This window comes from Gobio gobio, assembly GCF_949357685.1.
Source record: "Gobio gobio genome assembly, chromosome: 23".
Taxonomy (NCBI): domain Eukaryota; kingdom Metazoa; phylum Chordata; class Actinopteri; order Cypriniformes; family Gobionidae; genus Gobio; species Gobio gobio.
The window spans coordinates 12888708-12905722 of NC_137119.1; the positions used below are offsets into that span (position 1 = coordinate 12888708).

At 39.1% G+C, this 17015-nt stretch overlaps 1 protein-coding gene across 2 annotated transcripts; it reads left to right on the top strand.

The window, feature by feature from the left end:
• Window positions 1-548: 548 nt before the first annotated feature.
• Window positions 549-14798, top strand: xrcc2 (X-ray repair complementing defective repair in Chinese hamster cells 2). 2 transcript variants are annotated; one of them, XM_079806813.1, is made up of 3 exons: window positions 549-642; window positions 962-1043; window positions 13558-14798. In XM_079806813.1, the coding sequence occupies exons 1-3, from the start codon at window positions 604-606 to the stop codon at window positions 14358-14360; spliced, it is 924 nt and encodes a 307-aa protein (XP_079662939.1). In that variant the 5' UTR covers window positions 549-603; the 3' UTR covers window positions 14361-14798. The 2 variants fall into 2 exon arrangements, with proteins under 2 accessions (XP_079662939.1, XP_079662940.1); XM_079806814.1 differs by having other exon boundaries at window positions 595-834; window positions 13558-14794.
• The last annotated feature ends 2217 nt before the right edge of the window (window positions 14799-17015 follow it).

Genomic DNA, 17015 nt, shown 5'->3' on the forward strand with positions numbered 1-17015 from the left:
CTAAAATGAATGTCAGTGTGGAGATTGTCGGAAATTAACGTTTTTTATTAAATATCGGTGTCATTTTTTTTTCAATTTTATTTCAGTTAATTAAATATTTATTTCATATATAGCCTACTGCAAGGATCTGTTAGGAAAAAAAACAAACAAGAAATGAAAATGTTGTGTAGGCTACTAGCTCTCAGTGTCTGCTATAATGGAAGATTGGTGTTTTCATCAAAACAACAACCCTCAGAGACAGTAAATACAGATATCTGAAGTCTAAAGGTAATGGCAAGTTAATTAAAGTAATCGCATATGTTCCTACCTTTCTCTGGTTAAAAAGTAGCTAAAATAATGGCATTTAGTTAAAAGTCCAGAAGAAAAGTGAAAGACCAGTTAAAACTGTACACACCCAAGGATTCTGCACAATCTCTAAATACATTCTCATATTCTATAAAATAGGGCAAATATAAAATAAAAAGGAAAGTTAAATACAAATGCATATGTTATAATGGCTTCAATATTAGGTTGTCTGAATTGTAGGACTTTTGTTTTGAAATGTGGTCGAACGCGTATATATCAGGAAATAGAATCCTGAAATAATTGCGCGAAAGCAACGAAATGACAGCGCGAGTTAGAATGGCTGAGAATGGTGCACAGGTACATCTGACAGATCAGTTCACATTAAAGCTTTAAGAAAACATACTATTAAATGATATATTTTAACATATGCTTGAGTTTAAAACCCACTGAAAGCATGGTAGCATGTATTATTCCTGTAGATATACATTAAAATAGATTCATTCGATCATGACAGTTTTCAACTAACTTTGTTGGTGTGGAAGTAAAAATGTAGGTTCATGCATTATGTTTGAATGGTACAAATCGAAGTTCATGCATTATGTTTGAATGGGGTCGTACTGGCAAGCCACACGCTGTCCCTTGCTTGCAGTAAACACCAATGTTTGTGTTTTTCTAGTTGGTAAGCAGACTTGAGGGGCGACCGTCGTTGAGGGACATTGAACCCAATATATTTCCTGTCGACGGCGGTCCAGGTCAAGGTGCAGTACAATCAAACTGACCCTGAATGTATTAAATTTGAATTTGAGTGGAATTATGCATAACACACAAGTCATGCAATTTCATTAGTCAAACACCAGTTAAACAAAAATACATTAATTGCATCAATACTTTTGACTAATATGATTGATAATAATTTTGCCATCAAATGTCCTCTGCACTGTCTTAACATGACTATAAAAATAAATATTGACATCAAAACGTCAGATTGGTTAGCATTCTAAGAAGTGAAGTGTTCTTCCACCATGATCCATAAAAGCTAAATTAATTATATGAGGTATAAATACAAATGTACAAATAGGTGGCAGTTAAGACTTTGATTATTGATATGATGTAATGTTTCTGGAAATACCCCCATATGTTGTGTGTATGATAACATTTAAGGGTAATATACACTCTCCGGCCATTTTATTAGGTACACCTTGCTAGATTGGGTTGAACCCACTTTTGCCTTCAGAACTGCCTTCGTTCTTTGTGGCAAATGCTGCCTTCACGTGTTATTGGTAATTTCCTACTTCCCACTACTGAAGTCATTATTATGAGCTCATCACATTCTAGTTTTGACTTGAGAAGGCATTCATGTCAAGTTTTTTTTAACTAGGAAACTATTTACGATTATACATAGCATGTGAAGGCAGCATTAGATTCAAAAAGCTGCTGGAAACATTCCTTAGAGATTTTGGTTCATACATGATAGCATCACGCAGTTGCACATCCTTGATGAAAGTCTCCCATTCCACCCCATACCAAAAGTGCTCTATTGGATTCAGATCTGGTGACTGTGGAGGCCATTTGAGTATAGTGAACTTGAACATTGTCATTCAAGTTTGAGAAGATTTGAGCTTTGTGACATGGCACATTTTCCTAATGGAAAAAGCCATCAGAAGATGGATACACGGACTGGTCATAAAGAGATGGGCATGCTCAGCAACAATAATCAAGTAGGCTGTGGTGTTTAAACAATGGGGACCCAAAGTGTGCCAAGAAAATATCCCCCACACCACTACACCACCAGCCTGAACCGTTGATAGAAGGCAGGATGGATCCATGCTTTCATGTTGTTTACGCCAAATTCTGACCCTACCATCTGAATGTCACAGCAGAAATTTACACTCATCAGACCAGGCAATGTTTTCCAATCTTCTATTGTCCAATTTTGGTGAGCCCTTGTGAATTGTAGCCTCAGTTTGCTGTTCGTAGCTGACAAGGGTGGCACCCAGTGTGGTCTTCTGCCCATCTGCTTCAGGATTTGATTTTTTTGAGCGGATATGCTCTTCTGCAGACCTCGGATGTAACAAGTGGTTATTTGAGTTACTGTTACCTTCCTATTGTCTTTCTGGCCATTCTCTATTTGCGTTAACAAGCAGTTGAACAGATGTACATAACAAAGTGACCTGTGAGTGTATACTGAAAATAAAACACTTATAACGGTCTTAGAATTTCATTCATGGCTTACTCTTTAAATACCAAATATTTAAAGTACTGTCTTTATGTTTCCACATTAATTTGTAGATTTAGTGCCAAATAAATTAATGTTAGGTGTGATTTAATATAAAAAATCTGTGTGATTTAATTGTTTTAACGCCCCTAGTGATTAGACTGATTTTTTTCACAGCCATGAAAATATCCACAACATTGTTTTTACATAACTTTATAAATAAATATTGACATTATATCAACAATATATCGGGTCAGTTGGAGCATTCTGGGAAGTGAAAATTGTTTGTAAATGATAGCTAATTTAATAATATGAGGTATAAATACAAATTTATATACTTGAAACATTGATTACTGATATCATGTAATGTGTAGTAATCAAGGAACTTTGCTGCCGTACCGTGGGTGCAGCGGCACAATGATATTACACAGCGCCTGAAAATAGGCTAACTTCCGTCAACATAACCAACATGAACCTGCTTGCACAGAAGGCGTGCTGGGGACTATTTTCAGGCGCTGCGTAATATTGCGCCTGCTGCACCCATGGTATGGCACAAAGTTCCTTGATTACTACGCAGGAATGAGAGTATAGTTCCTAGCCATATCGGTCTAGAAAATCGCAACTTTTCATTTTCCGTCTGTCTTAGTACACAATGTAACTATACACATCACAACATGTAATAGGAAAATGTCGGCGTTATTTTGTCACTTATCTAGCAGTAGGTTAGCTGGAGCCGTTTACCTCCAGTCTTTGTGCTAAGCTAGGCTAGCAGTGGGGGCGTCAGACAGAGTTATGGCATGCACGGAGATGACAATGGTATGTATGGACTTATCTAACTTTGGGGGATATGGTGAATAAGTCCCAAAAAGTCAGCGTTTTCCTTTAATTCATTTCAGAATATATCACATTGCCGACCTCTTGTGGAAAAAAAAGAAGAACAATAATTATTTAAAAAATTAAGTTATAATAAAGTTAATATATAATATATTATTTGGAAAAAATATATTATATGACCCCCCCCCCCCCTTCAGAAATCATTATAATATGAGGATTTGCTGCTCAAGAAACATTTATGATTATTATAAATGTTGAAAACAGTTGTTCTGTTTAAATTTTGTGGAAACCATGATGCATTTTATTTTTCAGGATTCTTTGATGAATAGAAAGTGAAATTAACTGCATTTATTTGCATTAAATAAAGCACTTATTAAATATACATCTTTATTTATATTATACATTTCACTTGTGATCAATTTAATGCATGTTTAATGAATAAAAGTATTAATTTCTCTCTTTTTTAATCTTACCACAAAAGTTTGAATAGTATCATGGTTTCCACAAAAATGAAGCAGCAGCACAACTGTTTTCATCATTGATAATAATCATAAATGTTTCTTGAGCAGCAAATCAGCATATTAGAATGATTTCTGAAGGATCATGTGACACTGAAGACTGGAGTAATGATGCTGAAAATTCAGCTTTGATCACAGGAATAAATTACTTAATTTCTTTTTACTATATATTCACATAGATAACAGCTGCTTTACATTGGCATAATATTTCACTGTATACATTTTTTACTGCATTTTTTATAAAATAAATGCAGCCTTGGTGAGCAGAAGTCTTCTTTCAAAAACATTGAACAATTGTAATTTTTAACTTTTCTAAACTGCCTTGTTCAGTGATATTTTTTTAACATTGCATAAAATCCATGGGTACTTAATGCACAAGTGTCTGTAGTGCATAAACCAATCATAAAATTGGCATAAAATATAGGGGAAAATATTATACATATTAGTGGTTATTGTTCAGCAGTGTATTTTATATCTTACTGAATTAAAAGCAAGAGATCAATTACATTTGTCAATTAGGCAGAGGTCAGAAAAAAACAGGTATTATACCTGACATTTCTGTCCTCCTCACTTCTGAAAAGACGGCTACGCCCCTGCCCCCAAATTTGACCATTTATGACTCAAACATCTCCTGATGAGCATACTGACACCTTGTCCGCTCACAGTGGGTGCACCTATAAGCCTGTATCCGGGTCGTTTTTTTCCCGCGCTGTCTGTGGATGTGACGTCACCACCGCTGCGAGAGCAAGCAGAAAATAAGAGCAGTTCTGTTTTTTGGCCACAGGTGTCAGTCGCGAGTTTAAATTTCAGAAAAACGCATATAGCCCCTTTAAATACAATCAGCAGAAGTAAAAAGCTAAATGTAGGCTATTAAAGGATTAGTTCACTTCAAAATGAAAATTTCCTGATATTTTACTCACCCCATCTTATCCAAGGTGTTTTTTAAGTTTAAGAAATTAAGTTTTTTGAGGAAAACATTCCAGGATTTTTCTCCACATAATAGACTTCAATGGCAATCAACGGGTTGAAGGTATAAATCAGTGCAGTTCCAAAGGGCTTCGAAGGGCTTCCGAGGCTCTGCACGATCCTAGGTGAGGGTAATAGGGTCTTTTCTAGCGCCATTTAATTTTTTTTTTTTTTTTTTACATTATATACTTTTTAACCTAATTTGCTCATCTTGCGCTCCTCTGCGACACGCCACAGATTACGCAATCGGAAAGGTCATGTTAGACGTAGGCGGAAGTACCGCCCCAAGTGAACGTGCAGAGACTAATACAAACGCCCTTTACCACAAAAAAAACCTCCATCTCAAACTTCAAAATCATTGGACATCGTTGTTTTACCTTTTTTTGCTAAAGGATGTTTGTATTAGTCTTCAAACGTGCGCTTTGTAAACACGGGGCAGTACTTCTACCTACGTCTAGCGCAGTGGATGGCAACAGGCGGCCCGCAGGCCAAAATTGCTGCCCGCAGTCAGATTATTTTGATAGTGGCTGGTTCTGAAATAGATCTGTCATGATAGTGTAATGGAGGCCAGCTAATGTCAAGAGACGTTCTAGTGACTGACGCTAGAGGTTGCAGCCTTTAGCCTCCTTGGTAGAGCGTCCGACTCCCATGCGGAAAGACTTTGGTTCGAGCAGCGATTGGAGCGGGCGGTGCGAACCGACGAGATTACAACAACAACAGTTACTCACAATCAATTTGTCTCGAGTGAAGTACGAGAACGTTTTTGCAGCAATATTTTATTTTGGGATAAATTGAGAGCTTTTTATTTGAAAAGTTCTGAAAGACATTCAAAAGAGTCTGGGGAATGGATCGCTATAACCACTTTGAAGGTGCCATCACTGCCATGCTTTGTCTCGTGGTGCCTTCTGATATTATATTCTTTACAAACAGCGACAACTTTGTTGCAGATAAGACACACTGGCTTTGCATTCACAAAACCAGGTAGGATGAAGATGAATGCATAGTTGTCTTTCCATTCTTCTTTGTATGCCCTATTTTCGCTGTCGACTTTCCTCTTTAGACTCTTTGATAGTGCCATTTTCTCTCACCGGCTAGCTTAAATGTTAACATCACTCTGCACGTGACGTAATAGCGTAACTCCAGCACGAAAACAATTTAAAAAAAAATGCAGTTTAGTACGTGAGGATGTGTAAAAGTAGGCTATGTCAAATAATTATTACAATAAGTTAGGCTCCATTGTGTAACAAGCTAATTAAAATACACATTTATTATTCACAATATGGAATGAGGAAATAAAACAGTTCGTTAAGAGCATGACTCAAACATGCCATTAATGGGCTTATTCAAATCCTATTTTATTTTTCTAGTTATTTTTGTCCATTCCGCATCTCCCACATACTGTATAGCCCCGTTTCCACCGAAGTTAACCGGAACAATTTGTTCCAGGAACTTTTTTCCCCCCAGACCTGCTACTGTCTGCGTTTCCACTGCGGTCTAAAGTACTGTGAAGATTAGGCAAATTAAGTCCAGAGACGTGGGACTGCGCGCGGCTGCTCCTCCCAGTCAGCAACGGACAATAATAATTTTTGTGCGATACTGTCTGCAACAATAACAAGTATGGAGGAGATTCAAGCAGCGCTGCTTTTGCTAGTTATGTATTGGTTTTACTAAAGAGGTGATTAACAAAACGGCGGAAAAGAGACGAGCACTGATACTAAAGCGTATTCTGAAAGCTCGTAAAGCTAGATTTAAAATAAGACAACGTATGTTATTATCAGCTATTACGGACATTGACCGTGCGATTGCTGAGACAACGTGCGCCATCGGACAGAAAGAGCAAGACTGATATTTACTGAACGCAGAACGAATCTCGCAAGACTTTTAAAAATGCCGGTTGAAATAAAATGCTGCGTGAGCTCAACCGATCAGCATCTTCAGCGCCCACCCTCGAAAGTTCCAGAACTTTGAAAAAACTTTTTTAAGCAGGGCCGTTTGGAGGGGGAAATATTTACCCGGAACTTCATTTAGACCCTGGTTCCTGCGGTCGAAACACAACGAGTACCACCCCAAAGTTCCTAGTTCCTGGGGAAAGTTCCTGCGGTGGAAACGCAGCTTATGTGTGTTTTAGCAAGGTGGTCTGTTTTGCAAGTTGGTGAATGAAGATACTTGCCAGGTTATGTGTCACTACTGCTTTATTAATTTATACATTTTTTAACAGAGTAACAGCTAGTGAGTTACAAAAGACACTTTAATAGTATGTCACAGGCAATTCTAGTTCCATTTTTCATCAATTCATTTCTTAAATTATCCCTTGACTATGTTCTGGGCCACCATCTAGTGGCAAATTTATTTTTGGACCCGATGCCAAACTTACTTGCCGACCCCTGGTCTAGCATGAATTTTCCGACGTGATTAAGTAAAAAGTGGACTTGAGTAGATGAGTTTACCTGTTCGGCGTGATGACGTTCCCGGCAACCTCTGTAGTCCCATTTACCCACTTGTTAAACAACTGCCTTTTTCAATATTTATTGTGTATTTTATGTCAAAAATATCTTGAGCTCATGTTCACCACAGACCATATTTCAGATGTTTAACCAATAACCCATCCAAAACCTCTGGTTATGACTAACCCTGGTTTCCTGATAAGGGGAACAAGACACTGTGTCTTGCTATTAGGACTGTCGAAATAGCTGAAAAACATAATTTAGTCTCCTGAGGCCACACAACAATGAGCAAAATATCAATGCACCACATTAAATAGTTTATTCAAGGCAATTAAATAACAGTTCAAAAAAACTCCAGACACTGTCTGCATTTTTTTATCATGTTCACAATTTTCATGGCCTTCAGAATATTTTGTTGTATGAATATCTGAACATGCAATATATCAAAAGAAAGATCGGATCCTATTCTAGCTTAATGCATTCTTTTTTTTATGAACACTTAAATGTAGGTAAGTTTCATAAAAAAGCAACATTTTGAGCAAAAAGCTGACAAAATCGAATTTGTCAAAGACTACATCCCAATCAGATTCAGAACGATGATCACAACATATATGGTATAGATCGAGTCTATCACCCTAATGCTTGCACAGTCCTATATCTCGTCCTGGGTCGACATTTCATTCAGTAACATCAGGCAGTTTTGATTTATATGTTGTTTAATGTTGATCATCGCATTTTTACATGTGCATCTGCTTACATATGCTATCGCTTGTTTCTGCTTCATCTTCATGTGTCTTTTGATTCAGTACTCTTTCAAAAGAGGTCTCATAGCACTCCCTGCCGTATAACAGTGAAAACACGGAAAGCTGGAAATTTCCGTCAATGTCGTTGTCTCATAAATGACAGAAATTTCTGTCGATGGCAGGTAAAGAGTTACAAGTTGAACTTTTAACTTTACATGGCTTTCTAAACGTGGCTCTCTTGTACGAGACACAGATGCAACGGTCAAAGATGTCTGTATAGCGCAAGTTTGCATAGAAAACAATGGAAAAACAGCACAGAAAATGTATTCTGTGTGAACATCTTGGTTATGGTTTTGACACTGGGCTTCTCTATTTCTGCAATGTTTTGAATGAACAACGCAGCAGCGCCGCATCTCGTGGCTTCAACTGGATAGGCTAACAAAACATTAAACGGTAATAATCATCATCGCTATATCAGATGTGTTTACTCGCTGATCAGTCTTGGTCATGCAACCACTAAACAGCATTGTGAGATCCAGTGAGAAGTGCTTGAATTCAGCGAAGAACATGAATGTCTTGGTGATTTAAACTAGTTTAAAGCCAGCGCTGACAAACAGGAGAGATGCTGTGCGCCAAATCGCCATCATTTCTCATGGATTTACTGTAGTAACGCTAAGTGCACCATGCTATTGTGGCAGAAATGTGGGATATTCATATAGAGTTGTATTATATTATTAATGTAGACAGTATTTTTGTGATTAAGCTATGGGATTTGTGCATTCAGACTAAATGTATTTAGGCTACTGTTTTTGTTACAAATTCCATAGAAACCATATACTGTAATTAAATTTTAAAAAGGGTAGTGAGGTGCTACACTATATTGAACACGCTGAACACGTATGATGCTTGCGTACATGCTGTCGCTGTTTTCATGGATTCGCCTTTTCAGGGGTTGCGCAGGGATCATGATGGTATAGTTTCAAAACCATTTCAAACCTATTTCATGGTTTGCATTCTCCGGCCACCAAATGCTGTTGCCGTGCGGAACTGCGGATGGGGTCCGGAACGCATTGGGGGGGTTCTGTTTTAATTGAAGATGGTGTTGTTTAAATGGCACCAAATTAAATTACTAATCAGCTTTTACAACAGAAATTAATCAAAAACTTTTCTTCAAAAACAAAATGTATTTCCTATCATCACTGTAAAGCTTCTTTTAAGCAATCTGTGTTTCAAAAAGCGCTAAATAAATGAAGGTGACTTGACTATATTGCCAAAAGTTTTGGGTCGTCTGCCCGTTCTTAATCCATAGGGATTAATATGGAGTGGGCCCACCCTTTGCAGCTATAACAGCTTCTGGGAAGGCTTTCCACAAGGTTTAGGAGTGTGTTTATGGGAATTTTTGACCATTCTTCTAGAAGCGCATTTGTGAGGTCAGGCACTGATGTTGGACGAGAAGGTCTGACTCACAGTCTCCGCTGTAATTCATCCCAAAGGTGTTCTATCGGGTTCTATCGCCAGTCAAGTTCCGCCACTCCAAACTCACTCATCCATATCTTTATGGACCTTGCTTTGTGCACTAGTGCGCAGTCATGTTGGAACAGGAAGGGGCCATCCCCAAACTGTTCCCACAAAATATCTTTGTATTCTGAAGCATTAAGAGTTCCTTTCACTGGAACTAAGGGGCCAGACCCAACCCCTGAAAAACAACCACACAATAATCCCCCCTCCACCAAACTTTACACTTGGCACAATACAGTCAGGCAAGTATCGTTCTCCTGGCAACCGCCAAACCCATACTGGTCCTTCGGATTGCCAGATTGAGAAGCATGATTTGTCACTCCAGAGAACACGTCTCCACTGCTCTAGGTTCCAGTGGCGGCGTGCTTTACACCACTGCATCTGACGCTTTGCATTACACTTGGTGATGTAAGACTTGGATGCAGCTGCTCTGCCATGAAAACCCATTCCATGAAGCTCTCTACACACTGTTATTGAGCTAATCTGAAGGCCACACAAAGTTTTGAGGTCTGTAGCTATTATCTCTGCAGAAAGTTGGCGACTTCTGTGCACTGTGTGCCTCAGCACGTGCTGACCCCGCTCTGTGATTTTACGTGGCCCACCACTTTGTGGCCGAGTTACTGTTGTTCCCAATTGCTTCTACTTTGTTATAATACCACTAACAGTTGACCGTAGAATATTTAGTAGTGAGGAAATTTCACGAATGGATTTATTGCACAGGCGGCAACCTATCACGGTACAACGCTTGAATTCACAGAGCGACCCATTCTTTCACAAATGTTTGTAGAAGCAGTCTGCATGCCTAGGTGCTTCATTGTATACATCTTTGGCCATAGAAATGATTGGAACACCTGAATTCAATTATTTGGAGGGGTGTCCCAATACCTTTGGAAATATAGTGTATATGCGTAATTTTTACTGTGGTTAACATGATCTAAATGTATGCTACTATGGAAGACCAATGGTTACTTTTAGTTAAACAATATATTTGGCAGAATATTACAATTTTACCAAATAAAATTTAGGTTTATTAAAATTTTATGGATGTTACTGTTTTTGAACATAAATTTACATCTGCATCCTAACTTAAGCTACTTGTACTGTCAACTCAAGCTACTGTCAAATGTGCATTTCTAAGAGACTAAACATGTAATGTTATTAATTTTGCAGCATGCACTGCAAAGACACACATCATCAAAGTCAGGCAACACAAACCTGTTTCATTAATTAATTTTCTATTAAGATATTTATTTTGTTAGGGGAAAATTACTGGAAAAGAGGAAAGAATTCAAAAATGTGAAGTGTTTGTCATTTTTTGACAATAAAGAGTAGTTTAAAAACCACAACTAATGGTCTGGGCCCGTATTCATGAAAAATCTTAATGCAAAGAGTAGCTCCTAGTTACAAAATTCTAAGAAAATGCTTAGAAAGGTGGGCGTTTCCTTTTGAAATTAAAGAAAAAATCCTAGTAAAGAAGAAAATAATTCAGAAATCATCTTAACCCTTTAAAAGAGGTCTTAAGTTCCAAAATTGTTAGGAGTACAGATGAGGACTTTTAAGAGGGTTAAGAGTTTTTTAGCAGCAGAGAAAATGGATGAAACGTGATGCACACAATGCATGAGTGAGTTAATAAGACACTACACATTAGATCGTGCAGGGATTATGTTTGTGATCGATCTTATTTAGAGACATGCTAACATCAACACAGCACAGAAATGCCACAGCGCCAGAAATGGAAGTAATCACCGCATTAACATATTTGGCAACTGGAAAAATGCAACTATGCAGCAGTGAAGATTTGGGTCTTTCACAATCTTCTATAAGCAGTGATCACACAATGACAGCAATTTCAGAACCTCATTGTGTCGCTGTTCATTTTCTATCAAAAAAATTAAGTACAACATTAACAGCATGGTAAATAGAACATAAAGAATATATGTGAAGAAACAGTGCTCAGCGTAAATGAGTACACCCCCTTTGAAAAGTAAAATTTTAAACAATATCTCAATGAACACAAAAACGATTTCCAAAATGTTGACAAGGTAAGTTTAATATAACATCTGTTTAACTTATTACATAATATAACTTGGATTACACATTTTTTCAGTTTAACTCAAATTAGGGTGATGCAAAAATGAGTATACTCCACAACAAAAAACTTTGTATGGCCTCAATGACAGCACCAAATCTTCTAGGCCTGGAATGAACAAGTTGGCGACATTTTGCAACATCTATCTTTTTCCATTCTTCAAGAATGACCTCTTTTAGAGACTGGATGCTGGATGGAGAGTGATACTCAACTTGTCTTTTCTGAATTCCCCATAGGAGTTCGATTGGGTTCAGATCAGGAGACATACTTGGCCACTGAATCACTTTCAGCCTGTTCTTTCAGAAATCCAACAGTGGCCTTAGATGTGTGTTTAGGACCATTGTCACATTGGAAAAGTACACAACGACCAAAGGCATGGAGTGATGGTAGCATCTTCTCTTTCAGTATAGACCAGTACATCTGTGAATTCATGAAATGCAGCTCTCTGACACCAGCAGCACTCATGCAGCCCCACATAAGGACACTGCCACCACCATGTTTCACTGTAGGCACCATGCATTTTTCTTTGTATTCCTCACCTTTGTGACGCCATACAGTTTTGAAGCCATCAGTTTCAAATCATTTATCTCAGTCACTCCAGAGTATAGAGTCCCAGTAGTCTTCATCTTTGTCAGCATGGGCCCTGGCAAACGCTAGGCGGACTTTTTTGTGCTTAGGCTTTAGGAGAGGCTTCTTTCGTGGATGGCACCCATGCATGCCGTTCCTCTGCAGTGTACGTTGCATTGTGTCACGGGAAATAGTCACCCCAGTTCGGCTTTCTACTTCTTTAGATAACTGCAGTGAACTTGCATGCCGATTGTCTTCAACCCTTCTCATCAGAAGATGCTCCTGTCGAGGTGTTAACTTCCGTGGACGACCTGGACATCTCTGTGAGATGGTTGCAGTTCCATCTTTTTAAAAATGTTTGTACCACTTTTGCTACTGTATTCTGACTGATAAGTAAAGCTTTGCTGATCTTCTTGTAGCCTTCACCTTTCTGGTGTAAATAAATTATTTTCTTTCTCAGGTCTTGTGATATTTCTCTTCCATGTGGTGCCATTGCTGACTGAATGAAATGGGAAGGGATTTTCTTTAAGTAACACCCTTTTATAGTCAACTGTCTGCTGGACACCTGTGTAATGAATAATTAGACTCACCTGTAGTCTAAAATGTAGCTTTGCTCCAGAGACTTTCAGTGGGGTGTACTTATTTTTGCATCACCCTAATTTGAGTAAAACTGAAAATGTTGTTCTCTAAGTTAACCTTACTTTCATGTTATAAGTTAAACAGATGTTTTATAAAACTTAGTCTTGTCAACAATTTGGAAATTGTTTTGCACAAATATGTATGTGCGTGTGTGTGTGTGTGTGTGTTCGTGTGTGTGTGTGTGTGTGTGTGTGTGTGGGTGGGTGAGAGATAGAGAGAGTACGGTAAAACAGGAAAAATGACGCCTATACTTAAAAGCGCTCTTTTTTTTTTTCCTTCTTGGACAACCAACCAATCACAGTATTCAAAAGACTGTGTCATGCGTAGCAACGGGGTCAGCCCCAGCTCCTAACTAAGATACAAGTTTTTGTACTTTGCTCGCTCAGAGTTGCTCTCAGATTGGTCCTGAATCACTCTTAAGCCAAGACTTCTACGTAGAAGTTAAATTAGGAGCTTTCTGAGAGGATTCTTAGAAGCTTTAAGAATACAGGCCCAGGTTTCCAACTTTCACTTGGGAGCAAAAATCTGCCTTTAAACTTGGAAGGAATAAAGATTTGACATTTATCGTGATAATAATTGATATCAACTGGTATGAAAATTTGTATTGTGTTATTAAGATGTGCTTTGTAACTTTGCAGATCATTCACATGCACAAACAGCTATATTACACACTTAAGGAAATATAAAAAAAGCATAATATGTGCCCTTTAAATCTCAATTCATTTCTGCATCCGTACAGGTGACGTTGTGGAGTTTCATGGCATGGAGGGTGCAGGTAAGACAGAAACCTTGTACCACCTGATCATCCGCTGCATCATGCCAGTGCAGAATGGAGGTTTGGAGGTCGGGGTGGTCTTCATTGACACGGACTACCACTTTGACATGCTGCGCTTAGTGAGCGCTCTGGAGGGACATTTGGCCGAAGACTTAAAGGAGGGTGACGGCTCTGAAAGCGAACCCGAGGAGAGGGTACGTTCATGTCTACGCAGGCTGTCTGTAGTGCACTGCAACAGCTCAGTACAGCTTCTCCTAACCCTGCACTACCTCGAAAACACTTTCTCCAGCCAGCCCTCACTCGGCCTGCTGGTCATCGACAGCATCTCAGCCTTCTACTGGGTGGACAGATTCAATGGCGGCGAGAGCACTGTTTGTCAGGAGGCTAACCTGAGAAAGTGCACTGAGTTGCTGGACAGACTCCGCAAAAACTATGGCATTGTGATTTTCGCCACCACTCATGCCATCATGAGGAACTATGGATCTGTTCCAGGGGTGTCAGATGTGCCCGGCTCATCATCATCATCATCATTATCATCTTCTCACAGGTGGAGGTCCGCTGAAAGTGCTACAGACTTTGACAAGCCCTACCTGTGCAGAGCATGGCAGAGAATAGTAACTCACAGGATGCTGTTCACTAAAAGTCATGTGTCAAAGGACCACAAGCAGGTTTTCTCCACAGCATGTACCAGCATAATGACCAAAGGTGTCAAAAAATGCTCATTTCATGTCATGGAAGACGGTATTAAATTTGTACGTGACAAGTGAGCATGTACTGAAACTCTCAGCACAGGACACTTGCACTTTTGGGTTGTCTCACAATTATGAGGGCTACTTGGCGAAAGAAAATGGTCCTAAAAATGTCCACTTATTGTCTGCCTGTGTGTTTAATGATCAGTGCAATACTTTTTCAATTTCCTTTCTAAACTACAATTAAAGACATGATTTCTATGGACGGTTAATACAGAAAGCTACTTTGATTTAAGGTTTAGTTGTTAAATAATGGCTAATGAAGACCTTACTGTACCTTTCCTGGAAAAAATAAAACATACATTCATTCATTTATTCTGTGCATTAAATCAATTCAAATGTCCTAGTGTTTGCGAAGTAAATCATCAGTAGTGTACTAATCATAAGTGTATGCATTAGTGTACTAATAGTGTTATGGATTTGAACACACCCCTAATTATTAAAGTCGGCATAAAACTAAAGTTGCAATAGTTTTTTCTTACCCATTGACAGCTTCTCGGGAACAAGAAATAATGTAGGGTGGGACTTGATTTTTTTGAATCTGGAATTGATTGGATTGTTGAATCATGGTTTGCTATAGAGTGGTGCAGGTATGACATCACTTTGTAGGCCAAAACGCGGAAGGGAGTTAGCATTTTAGCACTTCCGGTTCCATCGCCCCGAATGGAATTTTGGTTAAATGGCTGATATAAGGTCTGTGGTGAACACAAGTTCAAGACACTTTCACATTTTATTCTATGACATAAAGAGTGGGTTAATACTGATGTATTTTAAGTTATGCATCTTGAAAAAGGCGGTTGCTAACAAGTGGTTAAATGGCACTACAGAGGATGTCATGGACATTAAACGTCATCACGCCAAAAAAGGTAAGTCCGTTTTACAGCCTTGTTATGCTCATAATTGTGCTCTTATAAACTATTCTAACTCGAACGTTCTGTCTAAATGTTTTTAGATAAAAACAGAAAGAGTTGTGGGAAACTTAGAGATGGTGACGTTGAAGTCTAGTGACTGTGGTGTAGTTGATTTATAGCCTACCTTTAGCTTTTTACTTCTGGCGACTGCATTTATGCTTAAAAATTCATAAAAGTTGTGTTCATTTGTGAAAATTATCTTGATGGATAAAACGTGTAATTATCATAAACTTTTGTTGATCACAGAGCTGTTTTTTGCGACAATCCTAAAGCTTATGGGAAAATCCTATTGGGTTTTTGTTGAGGGAACCAGTGTGATGCTAACTTCCGGTTGGCCTACAAAAGTGACGTCATACCAGCATCACTCTATTGCTGTGATCTCATGCAGGGGTGTAGCACAAAATCCTGGGCCCTATGCATAGGCAGTCCTGATGGGCCCCCATGTTCCATGTTAAAATATATTCCAGACTTTTCAAAGGGCCCTCTCCCTAGACGGGGCCCTGGGTAGTCAGGTCCACTTTTCCCCCCACTACCACGCCCATGATCTCATGTGAGTGACCGGTTGCTGAAGGTTATTGTCCCACCCTTGCGCCATAAAATGCATCATCAGAGAAAAGAAGAGATGAAGCTGCCAGGGGGAGAAGTTATTTGATTAAAGACTACTAGGACACACAAATTTAAAAAATAATAATAATGTACACAGATAAATAGTTTATAATAAATACTGAAATATTCTTTTAAAAAGAAGAATTGTCCATTTTGATTTCATGGTGACTTTAAGCAACCTAACCTAGCAACCCAATTTAGTAACAAAGTGATGCATAGCAACACCCTGGTAATATGTCTATCAAAGTCCCTGTTTACACCTATTATTAAGATGTGTTTTGGTTGGATCAAAAGTGGACGACACTAAATACAGGCCTTAACGGGGTCTAAAACGTTTTGCGTTTTGAGTTTGTCCACTTTCGACCACTTCCAGACAGAGGTAGTCGAAAACGCATTTGACTGGATTGCTGTTGTAGTGTAGACACTCATGCGGTCAAACGCGTTTGAACAGCCTATTGACCTACTGACCTAATGTGTAAACTTTATGGGTTTCTGCACTATAACAGAAACAAATGCTGTGGTCTCTGGCACCAAGATGTTAGCCGCAGATCCTTTAAGTCCTGTAAATTGCGAGGTGGGGCCTCCATGGTTTGGACTTGTTTGTTCAGCACATCCCACAGATGCTCGATTGGATTGAGATCTGGAGAATTTGGAGGCCAAGTCAACACCTCAAACTCGTCATTTTTTCTGTGTGGCAGGGCGCATTATCCTGCTGAAAGAGGCCACAGCCACCAGAGAATACCGTTTCCATGAAAGGGTGTACATGGTCTGCAACAATGGTTAGGTAGGTGGTACGTGTCAAAGTAACATCCACATGGATGGCAGGACCCAAGGTTTCCTAGCAGAACATTGCCCAAAGCATCAGACTGCCTCCGCCGACTTGCCTTCTTCCCATAGTGCATCCTGGTGCCATATGTTCCTCAGGTAAGCGACGCACATGCGCCCGGCCATCCACGTGATGTAAAAGAAAACATTGTAAATGGACTGCATTTATATAGCGCTTTAAACAGACCCAAGGCCACTAAAGGGCATTAAATATTGCCTCACATTCACCCATTCATTCATACACCGACGGCGGTGTCAGCCATGGAAGGCGCCATCCAGCTCATCGGGAGCAGCTGGGGTTAGGTGTCTTGCTCATGGACACCTCGACACT